General features: G+C 44.6%; 2 protein-coding genes across 3 annotated transcripts in view; both read left to right on the top strand.

Annotated features, from left to right (window-relative positions):
• Positions 1 to 1,835: 1,835 nt before the first annotated feature.
• On the top strand, positions 1,836 to 8,469 carry LOC139549694 (THAP domain-containing protein 5-like). The gene is made up of 4 exons (XM_071360358.1): positions 1,836 to 1,973; positions 2,832 to 3,583; positions 3,953 to 4,139; positions 8,368 to 8,469. The coding sequence occupies exons 1-4, from the start codon at positions 1,836 to 1,838 to the stop codon at positions 8,467 to 8,469; spliced, it is 1,179 nt and encodes a 392-aa protein (XP_071216459.1).
• The window catches only part of wdr62 (WD repeat domain 62), a 67,968-nt gene continuing 57,947 nt past the window's right edge, over positions 5,317 to 15,337 (top strand). The window contains exons 1-6 of one of the 2 annotated variants that reach the window (XM_071360229.1): positions 5,317 to 5,332; positions 8,368 to 8,597; positions 8,683 to 10,947; positions 11,787 to 11,878; positions 12,260 to 12,322; positions 13,700 to 13,757. In XM_071360229.1, coding sequence (XP_071216330.1) covers positions 10,810 to 10,947; positions 11,787 to 11,878; positions 12,260 to 12,322; positions 13,700 to 13,757 — 351 coding nt within the window. In that variant the 5' untranslated portion in view covers positions 5,317 to 5,332; positions 8,368 to 8,597; positions 8,683 to 10,809. Of the gene's footprint in view, positions 5,333 to 8,367; positions 10,948 to 11,786; positions 11,879 to 12,259; positions 12,323 to 13,699; positions 13,758 to 15,337 lie in introns of both variants that reach the window. The other variant, XM_071360230.1, reaches the window with a different exon arrangement.

The raw sequence follows: 15,337 nt of genomic DNA, 5'->3' as shown, positions 1-15,337 counted from the left end.
CTTCCTCTCATAACCATATTTGGTAGGGAGTGGAAACGTCAACCGGATGCTTCACATTTAAACATCCGGTGAAATATTTGGCTCATTGTTCTGTGCTACAGCTGTTCTCAGAAGTGTGTGTTGAATGCGGCATTTAAAAATAAAAAAAACTCGGTAAATACGAGATCAAATCATAACGTCAGTGTTCTTCTGTTCGGAAAGTCGGAAATCTAGAAAAAGGACAGGGTTCCCGAGTTGGAATTCCGAGTTGAATGACCGTTAAAATTCCATGTGTGTTGTTGTATGTGTCGAATTGCTATGCTTTATCTGCCAGGTCGCAGTTGCAAATGAGAACTTGTTCTCAACTAGCCTACCTGGTTAAATAAAGGTGAAATAAAAAATAATTTAATAAAAAAGATTTTTCCCAGTCGGAGCCTGTTTTTTTCCCCCCCGAGTTCCCCGGTTTGAACGCTCGGAAATCGGCGATTTCCGCATTCCCAGTTGTTGTGAATGCAGCATAACGCGCGCCACGTGATATGCGAGTCGCATCATTTTGACGTAACGCACACAAGCTAACAGCTGACGCACGCTACAAGTGGATCACAAAACTGACAACTCACCTTGCCAGACCAGTTTTAAAGATAACTCTTCAAGGTGGTCGACAAGATGCCCAAGTATTGTTCTGCACCGAACTGCAAGAATGACTCTGGAAATAATAATTCTGATAGGAAAAGCTTCTACAAGTAAGCATGGCTGTATTTGTTGTTAGATTAACTGTAACTATGCGAGCAGTAACGTTCGATATTATTGATAGCCCATTAAACTCGCCGATTTACGATAGATTTAAGTGGCGACTAGTGTGGGTGGACTAGTTTTTTTAAATAACGACATTTAATGTGACAAAATGTAAGTTTTATAATATATATTTTTTTTTTTAACTACTGATTTCAGCACCCAATGACTATCCCGAAATTACACGTTGTCTTGTGTAATTGCGGGCTATTTTTTGGCTGACAAAAACAATAGTTTTGGATTAACGTATTAATTATATCTGTCATGGGAACTGTAGTCGCCACTCAACTTCAGTTAAGTTTAGTTGGCTACTATGAATGGCAAGGTGACGGTATCAAGCATTATCATTGATGCAACCCCTATTACTAGCCTGTTCAACCTCTCTTTCGTATCGTCTGAGATCCCCGCGGTCATCCCCCAACTGTTCTCGACTACCTGGTTAAATAAAGGTGAAATAAACAAATCGTGTCACAAATATTAATACTAGTTTGACACATGACGTGTGCTACACCATATTGATAGTTAGTTAGCTAACCAAGTAATGTATTTGACGTGTGGGGCTCCCGAGTGGCGCAGCGGTCTAAGGCATCTCAGTGCTAGAGGCGTCACTACAGACACCCTGGTTCGAATCCAGGCTGTATCACAACCGACCGTGATTGGCTCAGCGTCGTCCGGGTTTGGCCGGTGTAGGCGTCATTGTAAATAATACTTTATTTTTTATCCTAACCCCGGTCTCCACAGGAGGCCATTTGCCTTTTGGTAGGCATCATTGTAAATAAGAATTTGTTCTTAACTGACTTGCCTAGTTTTATAAAGGTGAAATAAAATAAGAACAAATTCTTATTTACAAATAATTTAATTGACTTGCCTAGTTAAAAAAAAAAAAATGAATTACAAAATAAATGTGTTAACTGATCTCCTGTGCCACACGGTCGATGTTTCGCAATGTGTGTCAGTGGCATGAGCTGACTCAAGCAGGTTGTTGTTGGAAAGTAATACTGTTCTCCTGCCCCTGTAGGTTTCCACTGCAGGATCCAGCTCGGTTAGAGCAGTGGTTGAAAAACATGGGTCGTGAGGACTGGTGCCCTACCAGACACCAGTACATCTGTCATGAACATTTTGCATCTTCCAACTTCAAGCTGCGTTGGGGGATTCGCTACCTGGAGAATAACGCTGTGCCTACTGTCTTCCAGCTCACTGAGGTACAGTGCATTTGGAAAGGATTAACCCCTTCACTTTTTCCACATTTGGTTACGTTACAGATTTATTATAAAATTTATTAAGTTGTTTTCCCCCTTCAATCTACTGACAATAACCCATAATGACAAAGCAAAAACAGTTTTTTTAATACATTTTTGCAAACTTATAAAAATTGAAATATTACATTAACATAAGTATTCAGACCCTTTACTCAGTACTTTGTTGAAGCAGCGATTACAGCCTCGAGTCTTCTTGGGTATGAAGCTACAAGCTTGGCACATCTGTATTTGGGGAGTTTCTCCCATTCTTCTCTGCAGATCCTCTCAAGCTCTGTCAGGTTGGATGGGGAGTGTCGCTGCACAGCTATTGTCAGGTCTCTCCAGAGATGTTTGATCGGATTCAAGTCCGGGCTCTGGCTGGGCCACTCAAGGACATTCAGAGACTTGTCCCGAAGCCACTCCTACGTTGTCTTGGCTGTGTGCTTAGGGTCATTGTCCTGTTGGAAGGTGACCCTTCACCCCAGTCTGAGGTCCTGAGCGCTCTGTCATTGTGTGGTTTTGTGTGTAGATTGAGGAAACATTTTTATTTAATACATTTTAGAATAAGGCTGTGATGTATCAAAATGTTGAAAACGTGAAGAATACTTTCCGAATGCTCTGTATAGTAACTCTAACCCTAGGTATTGTCCGTAAATGTGATGTGTTATGCCTGATGAAGTCAACCTAAATGTAATGGGGGAAAGCCCTCCATGTTGGTTTATGTTCCTTCCTTCAAGTTCTACATAATTTCTGTGCTTTTTTAAATGATTAGTTTCAGAAGTTTGACAACACTCTTCCTCTTTCCCTTTTTGATTTGGTCAGAAACGTAAAGGTGAGGAACACAGTGAGAGTCAGAAATCCAAAAGGCTGCGACACGGCAGGAAACAACGGACCACCTCTTTTGACGTTGGGATGCCAGCTAGCGACTCCACAGACAGTGACAACACAGTGACACTCTACGAGGTCACTGTTAACCCCTCAGCGACTGAGGAGGCAGAGCTGCTGGAGGAGCGGGACGTGACTGGCCACACAGTGGGCCTTCTACACACAGCACCTCTGTCACTATTAGAGGGGAGGAGCCATGACGGGGCTGCAGGTGACTTCCCTGTTACTGTGTTCCAGACAGTAGAGGATCTGGGTGTGCTGGAAGAGGTGGTGAGTGGGGTCACAGCAGCCATCTTGACTGAGGGTCATGACCTCGGAACGACGGAAGATGTCGGTAATTTTGTGTTGTCCCCGACATCTCTGGTCATGGAGAACGTCTCTCCCGAGACGGAGGAGGAGCTGTCTGTCTCCCAGGACGACCACGGCGGTGGGGCTCAGATCATCGCCTACTTTGAGACGATCCCCAACATTCTGTCCAGCGGGGCTGCTCAGTTCAGCATCCCCTCAGACACTGTGCTGTCCTCCGCTCTCAGCCCCACACCCATCGTCTCCACACTGCCAATAGTGTCCAAGCACATGCCCCCCTCTCCTGCATCACTTATCCTCACGCTGGAGAGACTGGCGACGGAGGAAGGACAGACTCCAGAGGACCATATGGAACATCGGGGAAGCCAACTGGAGGAACACCGGTATAGAGAACCTTAACCCTCTACACCTCAACCCTCTACACCTTAACCCTTAACCCTCTACACCTTAACCCTCTACACCTTAACCCTCTACACCTTAACCCTAAGAATGATGGTCTTGGGCCTGGTGCCTAACCCAAATCCTGTGTTCAGACTTTTGCTAGCCTTAATGTTAGTGCCAGTATGTTATGCTAAGATACCCGTGTCACCCCAACCTTAATGTGATATCTGAGTGACTCAAATATTACAACAAATTCAATGGGATATTTTTTTTTAAACATCCTGAGTAACTCTAACCACTAACGTCTCATCTGTTAGCTACAATAAGAACAGTCTGAGTAACTCTAACCACTGTACCGTCTCCTCTGTTAGCTACAATAAGAACAGCCTGAGTAAGGAGCAGCTGGAAGCCATTGTGACAGAGCTTCAGAAGAAGGTAAAGGTATTGCAGCAGCGACACAGGAGACACCTGGATAAACTGGTGGGTCTGGAAAACACCGTCAACCAGCTGAGACAGAACAACTTGCTGAATGAAGAGAGGGTACATCTGCTGGAGAGGGTACGTCATACATGTCACAATACATAACACAACAATACACATGACACGACAATACACATGACAACAATACACGACACGCCACGACAATACACGACAATACACGACACGCCACGACAATACACGACACGCCACGACAATACACGACACGCCAATACATGACACGACAATACGCGACGCGGCGCGACAATACGCGACGCGACAATACACGACGCGACAATACAATACACGACAATACACGACAATACAATACGCGACGCGGCGCGACAATACGCGACGCGACAATACACAACGCGACAATACACGACGCGACAATACGCGACGCGACAATACGCGACGCGACAATACGCGACGCGACTACGCGACAATACACGACAATACAATACGCGACAAGACAATACGCGACAAGACAATACGCGACGCGACAATACAATACGCGACAATACAATACGCGACAATACGCGACGCGACAATACGCGACGCGACAATACGCGACAATACAATACGCGACAATACAATACGCGACAATACGCGACGCGACAATACGCGACGCGACAATACGCGACGCGACAATACAATACACGGTGCGACAATACGCGACGCGACAATACGCGACAATACGCGACGCGACAATACGCGACACGCCGGGACAATACGCGACACGCCGGGACAATACGCGACACGTGACACGGCGCGACAATACGCGACACGTGACACGGCGCGACAATACGCGACACGTGACACGGCGCGACAATACGTGACACGACGCGACAATACACGACACGACATGACACGGCGCGACAATACACGGCGCGACGATACACGACAATACATGACGCGACGCGACAATACATGACGCGACAATACATGACGCGACAATACATGACACGACAATACATGACACGACAATATACGACACTACACGAGACAACACACGGCACGACACAACAATAGATGACAACACAACAATACATGACAATACACGACAATACACGACACGACAATACATGAGAACACTACAATACACGGTGACACAACACGACAATACGACACTACACAACACACGACATGACACAAAAATACATGACAACACAACAATACATGACGACAATACAATACACGACAATACAATATATGACACGACAATATATGACACGACAATATATGACACAACAATACAACATCTGCTGGAGAGGGTATGTCACAATACATAACAATACGGAACAATAACCTTTGGGTTACTGGCCCAACGCTCTTAACCGCTAGGCTAACTTCCACACCAATCTCCAACCATTTCGGTATGGACCTCGTTTTGTGCACGGGGGCATTGTCATGCTGAAACAGGAAAGGGCCTACCCCCAAAGTTGGAAGCACCGAATTGTTTTGAATGTCATTATATGCTGTAGCGTTAAGATTTCCCTTCAGTGGAACTAAGGGGCCTGAACCATGAAAAACAGCCCCAGACCATTATTCCTCCTCCACCAAACCTTAGTTGACACTACGCATTCAGACAGGAAGTGTACTCCTGATTTTATGCTTGTGTGTGTGGCTGCTCGGCCATGGAAAACCATTTCATGAAGCTCCCGACGGAACAGTTCTTGTGCTGACGTTGCTTCCAGAGGCAGTTTGGAACAGTCACGTTCTGTGACCTTGTGTGGCCTACCACTTTGCGGCTGAGCCATTGTTGCTCCTAGATGTTTCCACTTCACAAAACCAGCACTTACAGTTGACCGGGGCAACTCCAGCACGGCAGGAATTAGACTGGCTTGTTGGAAAGGTGGCACTCTATGACGGTGCCATGTTGAAAGTCTATGAGCTCTTCAGTAAGGGCCATTCTACTGCCAATGTTTGTCTATGGAGATTGCATGGCTGTGTGTTAGATTATATACGCCCGTCAGCAACGCGTGTGGCTGAAATAGCCCGAATCCAGTCATTTGAAGGCGTGTCCCCGTACTTTTGACCATGTAGTGTCCGTTGTGGGTCAGTTGATAGAGCATGTCTCTTGAAATGGCAGGGTTGTGGGTTTGTTTCCCATGGGGGACAGTACAACAAAATGTATGCACCCACTATAAGTCAATCTGGATAAGAGGGTCTGCTAAAAATCACTCAATGTAACAATATATATATATACACTAGACAATAGAATGTTTTATATAAAATATGTACAGTGCATTCAAAGTATTCAGACCCCTAGACCTTCCACATTTTGTTACATTACAGCTTTATTCTAAATTCGATTAAAAAATATATACACAATACCCCATAATAACAACAGAACCAGGTTTAGATAATGTTGCACATTTATCACAAATAAATCACATTTACATAAGTATTCAGACCCTTTACTCAGTCCTTTGTTGAAGCACCTTTGGCAGCGATTACAGCCTTGAGTCTTCTTGGGTATGATGCTACAAGCTTGGCACAGCTGTATTTGGGCCGTTTCTCCCATTCTTCTCTGCAGATCCTCTCAAGCTCTGTCAGGTTGGATGGGGAGCGTCGCACAGATATTTTCAGGTCTCTCCAGAGGTGTTCGATTGGGTTCAAGTCCGGATGTTGGCTGGGCCACTCAAGGACATTCAGAGCCTTGTCCCGAAGCCACTCCTGCATTGTCTTGGCTGTATGCTTAGGGTCGTTGTCTTGGTGGAAGGTGACCCTTCGCCCCATTCTGAGAACCTGCTCCAGAGCGCTCAGGACTTCAAGGATTGCTCTCTACTTTGCTCTGTTTCTCATTACCTTGATCCTGACTCGTCTTCCAGTCGCTATCGCTGAAAAACATCCCCACAGCATGATGCTGCCACCACCATGCTTCACCGTAGAGATGGTGCCAGGTTTCCTCCAGACGTGATGCTTGGCATTCAGGCTAAAGAGTTCACTCTTGGTTTCATCAGACCAGCGAAACTTGTTTCTCATGGTCTGAGAGTCCTTTAGGTGCCTTTGAGCAAACTCCAAGTGGGCTGTCATGTGCCTTTTACTGAGGAGTGGCTTCTGTCTGGCCACTCTACCATAAAGACCTGATTGGTGGAGTGCTGCAGAGATGATTGTTCTTCTGGAAGGTTCTTCTATCATCACAGAGGAACTCTGGAGGTCTGTCATTGACCATCGGGTTCTTGGTCACCTCCCTGACCAATGCCCTTCTCCCGAGTGGCGCAGCGATCTAAGGCACTGCGTCTCAGTGCTAGAGGCGTCACTACAGACCCAGGTTTGATTCCAGACTGTATCACAACAGGCCGCGATTGGGAGTCCCATAGGGCGGCACACAATTGGCCCAGCGTTGTCCGGGTTTGGCCGGGGTAGGTGGTCATTGTGAATAAGAAATTGTTCTCAACTGACTTACCTAGTTAAATGAAGGTTAAATTAAATGCTCCTCCGATTGCTCAGTTTGGCCTGTTTTGGTGGTTCCTAACTTCTTCCATTTTAAGAATGATGGAGGCCACTGTGTTCTTGGTCCTTCAATGCTGCAGATGCTTTTTGTTATCCTTCCCCAGATCTGTGCCTCGACACAATCCTGTCTCTGAGCATTGCTTCGACCTTATGGCTTGGCTTTTTCTCTGAAATGCACTGTCAACTGTGGGACCTTTTATATAGACAGGTGTGTGCCTTTCCAAATCATGTCCATTCAATTGAATTTACCACCTGTGGACTCCAATCAAGTTGTAGAAACATCTCATGGATGATCAATGGAAACAGGATGCACCTGAGCTCAATTTCGATTCTCATAGCAAAGGGTCTGAATACCTATGTAAATATGTTTTATACATTTGCTAAACTTTCTAAACCTGTTTTTGCTTTCATTATTGGGTATTGATTTGTATATTGAGAATGTTATTTAATCAATTTTAGAATACGGCTGTAATGTGAATGTACTGTATCACTAGAGTCCAGCAGCATTCCACTAAGCAGGGTCGGTTCTGATGAGACCAGCTGCTGCTGGAAGTGGTGTCGGAGGTCCAGTAGGAGGCACTCCTTCCTCTGGTTAAAAAAGAAAAGATCCCAATGTCCCTGTGATTGAGGACATTGCCCTGAGGACATTGCCACTGTGGTTGCTGTGATTATAAAATGTGCAGGATTACATGATGAACAGTAAGAATACTGGTAGAATGAATGTTTTCAAACTGATGGCTAGCTGATTCTGCTTTATGATATCCCGTCTCTCTGATAAAATAAATAAATAATGATAACATTCCCCAAACATTTGTCAAACTGTACGTGAACGTATCTGTTCTTTTTTCAGGTTTGTATCCAGACCAGTGCTGCTGTATCGGAGGCAGGAGAGACGGTGGCCATCATCTATGAACAGGACAACACAGCGTACCTCTATGACGGATCGGGTTAAACAGTGTACCTCTATGACGGATCGGGTTAAACAGCGTACCTCTATGACGGATCGGGTTAAACAGCGTGCCTTGTATAAAGACAGAGAAAGAAGGTTTAGGGTCCAGAACAGAGACCAGATGGGGTCAGGTACCAGAACACACGGGACGGGGTCAGGTACCAGAACATATACGGGTCGGGGTCAGGTACCAGAACATACACGGGACGGGGTCAGGTACCAGAACATATACGGGACGGGGTCAGGTACCAGAACATATACGGGACGGGGTCAGGTACCAGAACATACACGGGACGGGGTCAGGTACCAGAACATACACGGGACGGGGTCAGGTACCAGAACATATACGGGACGGGGTCAGGTACCAGAACATACACGGGACGGGGTCAGGTACCAGAACATATACGGGTCGGGGTCAGGTACCAGAACATATACGGGTCGGGGTCAGGTACCAGAACATATACGGGACGGGGTCAGGTACCAGAACATACACGGGACGGGGTCAGGTACCAGAACATACACGGGACGGGGTCAGGTACCAGAACATACACGGGACGGGGTCAGGTACCAGAACATATACGGGTCGGGGTCAGGTACCAGAACATATACGGGTCGGGGTCAGGTACCAGAACATATACGGGATGGGGTCAGGTACCAGAACATATACGGGACGGGGTCAGGTACCAGAACATACACGGGACGAGGTCAGGTACCAGAACAGACAGACACGGGACGGGGTCAGGTACCAGAACAGACAGACAGACAGACACGGGACGGGGTCAGGTACCAGAACAGACAAACACGGGACGGGGTCAGGGTCCAGAACAGACAGATGGGATAGGTAGTTGTTACCTTGCTAAAGTGATGAGGAATCTAGTTGATATGGACCCTGTACTTTATGTGATGTGAAAATCATGTGAAATGTATTCTTGGAATATCAGAAGATGGAGACTGATCTGTTTGGATGAACTAGTGTCTGTTTTATTATTTATTAGTGTCTTAGGTCTTATTCTAAACTGTGTGTTTCCAGCCCTGAATGCTGAAAGCTGTGGTATCAGACTATACCACGGCTATGGGCTGTGTCCAGGCACTCTGTGTTGCGTCGTGCTTAAGAACAGCCCTTAGCTGTGGTATATTGGCCATATACCGTAGCCCCTCAGGCCTTCAGCCTTAACTCTTATTATAAACTGTGTGGTTTGAGCCCTGAGTGCTGATTGGCATAACAGACCGTGTACCACGGGTATGACAAAACATTCATTTTTACTGCTCTAATTATGTTGGTAACCAGTTTATAATAGCAATAAGGCACCTTGACCTTGGGGGGTTTGTGGTATATGGCCAATATATCACGGCTAAGGGCTGTGTCCAGGCACTCTGCTTTGCGTCGTGCTAAAGAACAGCCCTTAGCTGTGGTATATTGGTCATATACCACACCCCCTCAGGCCTTATTGATGAATTATTTTACTAGTGTTTGTCGGTGTCCGTTATTAAATTTTGGAGAGACATTAGTCAGTCTGTAGGTGAAGTGACATCACTGGAGTTCGTTTTGCTGGGACAGTGGGAATGTACGAAAAATGGTATTCTGTTTTGTTTAATCTTATAATTTTATCCCCCGCTGTAAATGTAATTATTTTCTTTCAGAATGTTAGTTTGATGTTGAAAAAAATTGCTTGTCAGCTTGTTGTTTGTGTGGAGAAGTATTGACAATACAATATTGATTTGCACTGACTTTTTTTTTTCTCCCGTTACTTGTATTTTATTGATAACATTTTAACAGTCAGTTATTTAATTATGATAATCCTGTTTACAATGCTTCCGGAAATGTATTGGCGGGATTAGACGCTCTCAAACCAATCGTCATGGTCACGGAGGACCAATCACAGGCGAGAGTCACGGTAGGTTCTGCGCAGCGTCAGTGCAATCAGAGAAGCCGGTGTATGTTTGAATCTGCGTCCCGCGTTTCAACACAACGACGTTGGAAGTAAAAAAAAGTTTCCGTTTTCATCGCTCTTGACTTGCCGTACTTTTCCGAAGTGTTTCTAAACAGAGGAAGTTAGAAGGAAGACATCAACCCTTTTAACCACTTGATGCTAGCTATTTTTTATCAGATTTATTTTTTAACGTATTGGAATAATATCTGAGAATATTACTGTCTGACCAAGACTGACGTTAATTTAACATTGGTAACCCAAAAATATTTTTTGTTGGTTGCTGTGTCGATGAGGATCTAAAACTGGCTAGCAACTTAGGCTAATGTTAGTCACGAACGGGATCATCATTTGAGATTTATCTGCCAGTGAAGTAGCCAGCGTCTTGGCTAAATATTGAATAATTTCTGTGACTATGGCGGATGGAGCGGGGCTAAATTCATTTACCTCCAGGGTTACAAAAAGAGTTAGCAATGTGAGTGCTGCCCCTGCAGCCGCAAACATGCGACGGAAAAGTCGACAACAAAGTCAAAGGCGGACCACTCACAACCGGGTATGTTTATTGTCATGTCTTCTAGGTAGCTAAATGGGCTAGCTAACTTCTGTTCTGTAACGTTAGTGCCTCTTGTAGCTAGATTTTCTTGCTTCTTCGCATGCCAAACATGCAGCTAACTTAGTCAGGTGATTGTTGTCAGCTAGGAGGAGTTAGCGAAGACACTATCGTGTAACATTAACGTTAGCTAGTAACTGTAAAGAAGCAGCCCATATGTTAGTACTATATAGGGCCGCCAATTATTAGACTTTTTCAAACAATTGGATTGAACACTTTTTATTGGGAACTGCTCGGCGATTCAGAACGGTTTCCCGAGTTGGAAGGTATCCGTAGTAGGTAGACGGTTCTACCCTTTTCATCAGAATCGTTTGCCAATTACTGATACCACCTTCCAACTCGAAAAAAACGTGCTACTAAAACCTGTACAGCCAAGTCGTTAACCGAATACCAATCTATCTTACCTGGAAACCCGACGTTGAATTTCTTTGAATTCTACGTCCGGCAGAAATTGGCGTTTGAATCAGGACAGTTTTCTCTCACGACCTCTACAAGCCAGAAAGTTGAATAAATTGATATTTTAAAATACTACACCGGTTGTCGGTTCTGGTTGGTCAATTTTGTCGGTAGGAATTTGAGACAATATATCAACAGGAAAGTACAATTACATCAACTTTTCAGAGCTGATAGTGCCTCCAGATTTCTGTCACCTGAAGCATACACACAATATAAAATATATGCATACTGGATGGTACCTTATATACAGTGATGTAGCTAGTTCATTATTAGAGTGGGTTTGTATTGTGCATCATGTCAGTGAGTGTTGCATATTTGTGTGCCAGGTGGTTCTGGAGCGAGTCCTGGGCATCACCACCTCTAACAGCAGTGGACTGGCCTGTGACCCCAACACTGGCCTGGTGGCCTACCCTGCAGGGTAAGATTTACTAATCTGTCACAGGCTTCAATTGCAAAATTCAAGTGGTGTCAATTCAAAGAGTTGGTCTGATGGTGTTCTCTGATGTCATCGGCCTCACCCGTTGTTTGTGGGAACAAAATGTCACCCCCCCCCCACTTGTGCCATGTCAGAGAACTCCTGGACCACCTATTGAGATGTGCCATTTGTTAAGTAAATCAGGTGTTAAATGAGGTTCTAGGGAGGCTGGAGTGGGTCTCTAACTCTAACCTGCAGGACTGGCCTCTAACTAACCTGTTACTAACTACCACTTCAGAGAAGGTATCGGTTGAATAGGCTTCATTATGTAAATACTAAAGTTATAGTAGCTAGTCATCTCATGCAGTTTGTTTTGTATTCCAGGTGTGTTGTTGTGATCCTACACCCAAAGAAAAACAAACAGACCCACATCCTCAACACTTCAAGGTGAAATATTTACTTGTGTTTTTTTTATTGTTTTCATTCTCTTCTAGGGTGAAGTCATATTTAGTCAATTCCCGATAAGTACACATTCGATATGTCCACGCCCTGTTTAGTAGTGCGCACACATCTGCAATTCCCACAATCCATCACATTGATCGAGTCGTCTGTACTCAGGAGGGGATTGCTCTGTCTCTTCATGGTGACTCCAGACAGACTTGGTAGACAGAGATAATGTGTAGTACATTATGGGGCTGGGCGATGTTTTTCTAAATTGTTTTTTTTTAATGTTTCTGAATAGTAAAAGTTATTCAGTATGGTTTTATATCATTTGTGCTTGACTGTAGAATGGCATCACATTAATTATATTCTTATGGTTGTATTCTCAACCAAACTTGGATAAAACTGACAGTGAAGTAGTCCAATTTGTAGAATTTGTCATTTCATTTAGCACTGTCAATTATTAGAGTGGGCCTGGGGGCGGCAGGGTAGCCTGGTGGTTAGAGGAGGCGGGTAGCCTGGTGGTTAGAGGAGGCGGGTAGCCCGGTGGTTAGAGGAGGCTGGTAGCCTGGTGGTTAGAGGAGGCGGGTAGCCTGGTGGTTAGAGGAGGCGGGTAGCCTGGTGGTTAGAGGAGGCGGGTAGCCCGGTGGTTAGAGGAGGCTGGTAGCCTGGTGGTTAGAGGAGGCGGGTAGCCTGGTGGTTAGAGGAGGCGGGTAGCCTGGTGGTTAGAGGAGGCGGGTAGCCCGGTGGTTAGAGCGTCGGACCAGTAACCGAAAGGTTGCTAGATCTAATCCCCCAGCTGACAACGTACAAATCTGTTGTTCTGCCCCCTGAACAAGGCAGTTAACCCACCGTTCCCTGGTAGGCCTCCTCATTGTAAATAAGAACTTGTTCTTAACTGACTTGTCTAGTTTAATAAACAATATTGTTATAGACGGTTTTGTAAAAAAAACACTACCGATATGTGGATCCATACTGGTCTACATGTTGTTGGACGGTACAGTCTCACTGTTACCCTTCCACAGACTAGAACATGCTGCATTCTGTTGTTGATGTTATGTTACTACAGTGTATGTGGAGTGGCAGTAATGAAGTTAAAATGTCACATTTTATAGCTACGTTACATTTAAAGGGTTCAGGCTAACAGAACTTTCACTTTTCTCTAGGAGGTCATAAAACAGTTAAAGTGCGAAGCTTACACGCATATGTCAAGGGGAAACTCCCAGAGTTAAAATGTCTGAACCTTTAAACTTGAGTTTTTAAATCCCTTTCAGATTGCTGCTGAGTAAAATGTTCTCCCTAATGTGAGCCCAGCCTCAGCTTTGTCCTCTGCCTCAGCCCTCTGCTCTCTCATTAATTCGCTTGTCTGTTTGTGTTTCCCAGAAAAACCATCACTGCCTTGGCCTTCTCTCAGGATGGAAAGTATTTGGTCACCGGTGAGGTAAGTGTTTGGAAATGTTCCGGAAGAAGCAAAAGATGTTGGTTGGTGTGTATATGCACTTTGCTGTATTTGTATAATAGTCAGTGAGACGACAGACGTGCGTGTGTGTGCGTGCGTGTGTGTGCGTGTGTGTGTGCGTGTGCACAGGGAGTGTACTAGTTGTTTGATGGTTATATAAAAGCTGTTGTGCTGCTAGAGACCTGGTCATGCTGTAAATTCTACTTATTGTCACACTAAGTGATATACAAGCCTCCTGTCTTGCCCTCAGTGGTCTATGGTTGGCTGCTCTCGAGTTGACTGTACTGTTGCCGTGGTGACAGGGAGTGTAGCCTACAGTTGTTTTACAATCTGTTATGACCAGCAGGCTTCTTCCACGGTTCTTAAAGGAACCCTGTCAATATCTGGGACGGTTCTTAAAGGAACCCTGTTAATATCTGGGACGGTTCTTAAAGGAACCCTGTCAATATCTGGGACGGTTCTTAAAGGAACCCTGTCAATATCTGGGACGGTTCTTAAAGGAACCCTGTCAATATCTGGGACGGTTCTTAACGGAACCCTGTCAATATCTGGGACGGTTCTTAACGGAACACATTTGTGTTATGAAATATTTAGTGATGTCCTACAGTTTTAGTGTAATTTCATGTGTATTGACTGTTTAGTTGTGAGCTAAACCGGAGACTGCTTCTCTGTGACATTTTCCAGTAGGATCCCTGTGATGATTTAATACAACAACAAAAAAATGAACAGTTATTTTCAGCTCTCTATATAACCTGTCTAGTTTTCTGATCATATTGTAACTCCCTGCTATACAGTGCATTCAGAAAGTATTCAGACCCCTTGAACTTTTTCCACATTCTGTTACGTTACGGCCTTATTCTAAAATGGAATAAATAAATAGTAATCTACTCACCCTATAATGACAAAGTGAAACAGTTTAAAAAATATATATATATATATTTGAATTTATAAAAAATGTAAAACCTTATTTACATAAGTATTCAGACCCTTTTCAATGAGAATCAACATTGAGCTCAGATGCATCCTCTTTCCATTGATCATCCTTGAGATGTTTCTACAACTTGATTGGAGTCTACCTGTGGTAAATTAAATTGATTGGACATGATTTGGAAAGGCACACACCTGCCTATATAAAGGTCCCACAGTTGACAGTGCATTTCAGAGCAAAAACCAAGCCATGAGGTGGAAGGAATTGTCCGTAGAGCTCCAAGACAGGATTGTGTCGAGGCACAGATCTGGGGAAGGGTACCAAAACATTTCTGCAGCATTGAAGGTCCCCAAGAACACAGTGGCCTCCATTATTCTTTTTATTTCTTACATTTTTTAAATTTCTTACATCTTTTTAATCTAACCTTTTTTTTGTAACTTAAACAAGTCAGTTAAGAACAAATTCTTATTTACAATGACGGCCTAACCCGGTCAAACCCTAAGCCGGACGACGCTGGGCCAAATGTGCGACGCCCTATGGGACTCCCAATCACTGCCGGTTGTGATACAGACTGGAATCGAACCAGGGTCAGTAGTGACGCCTCTAGCACTGAGATACAGTGCCTAAGACCGCT

This window comes from Salvelinus alpinus, chromosome 22, assembly GCF_045679555.1.
Source record: "Salvelinus alpinus chromosome 22, SLU_Salpinus.1, whole genome shotgun sequence".
In the NCBI taxonomy this organism is placed as follows: Eukaryota; Metazoa; Chordata; class Actinopteri; order Salmoniformes; family Salmonidae; genus Salvelinus; species Salvelinus alpinus.
Note: the sequence above shows the minus strand (reverse complement) of the source record. Positions and strands in the feature narration are given on the sequence as shown.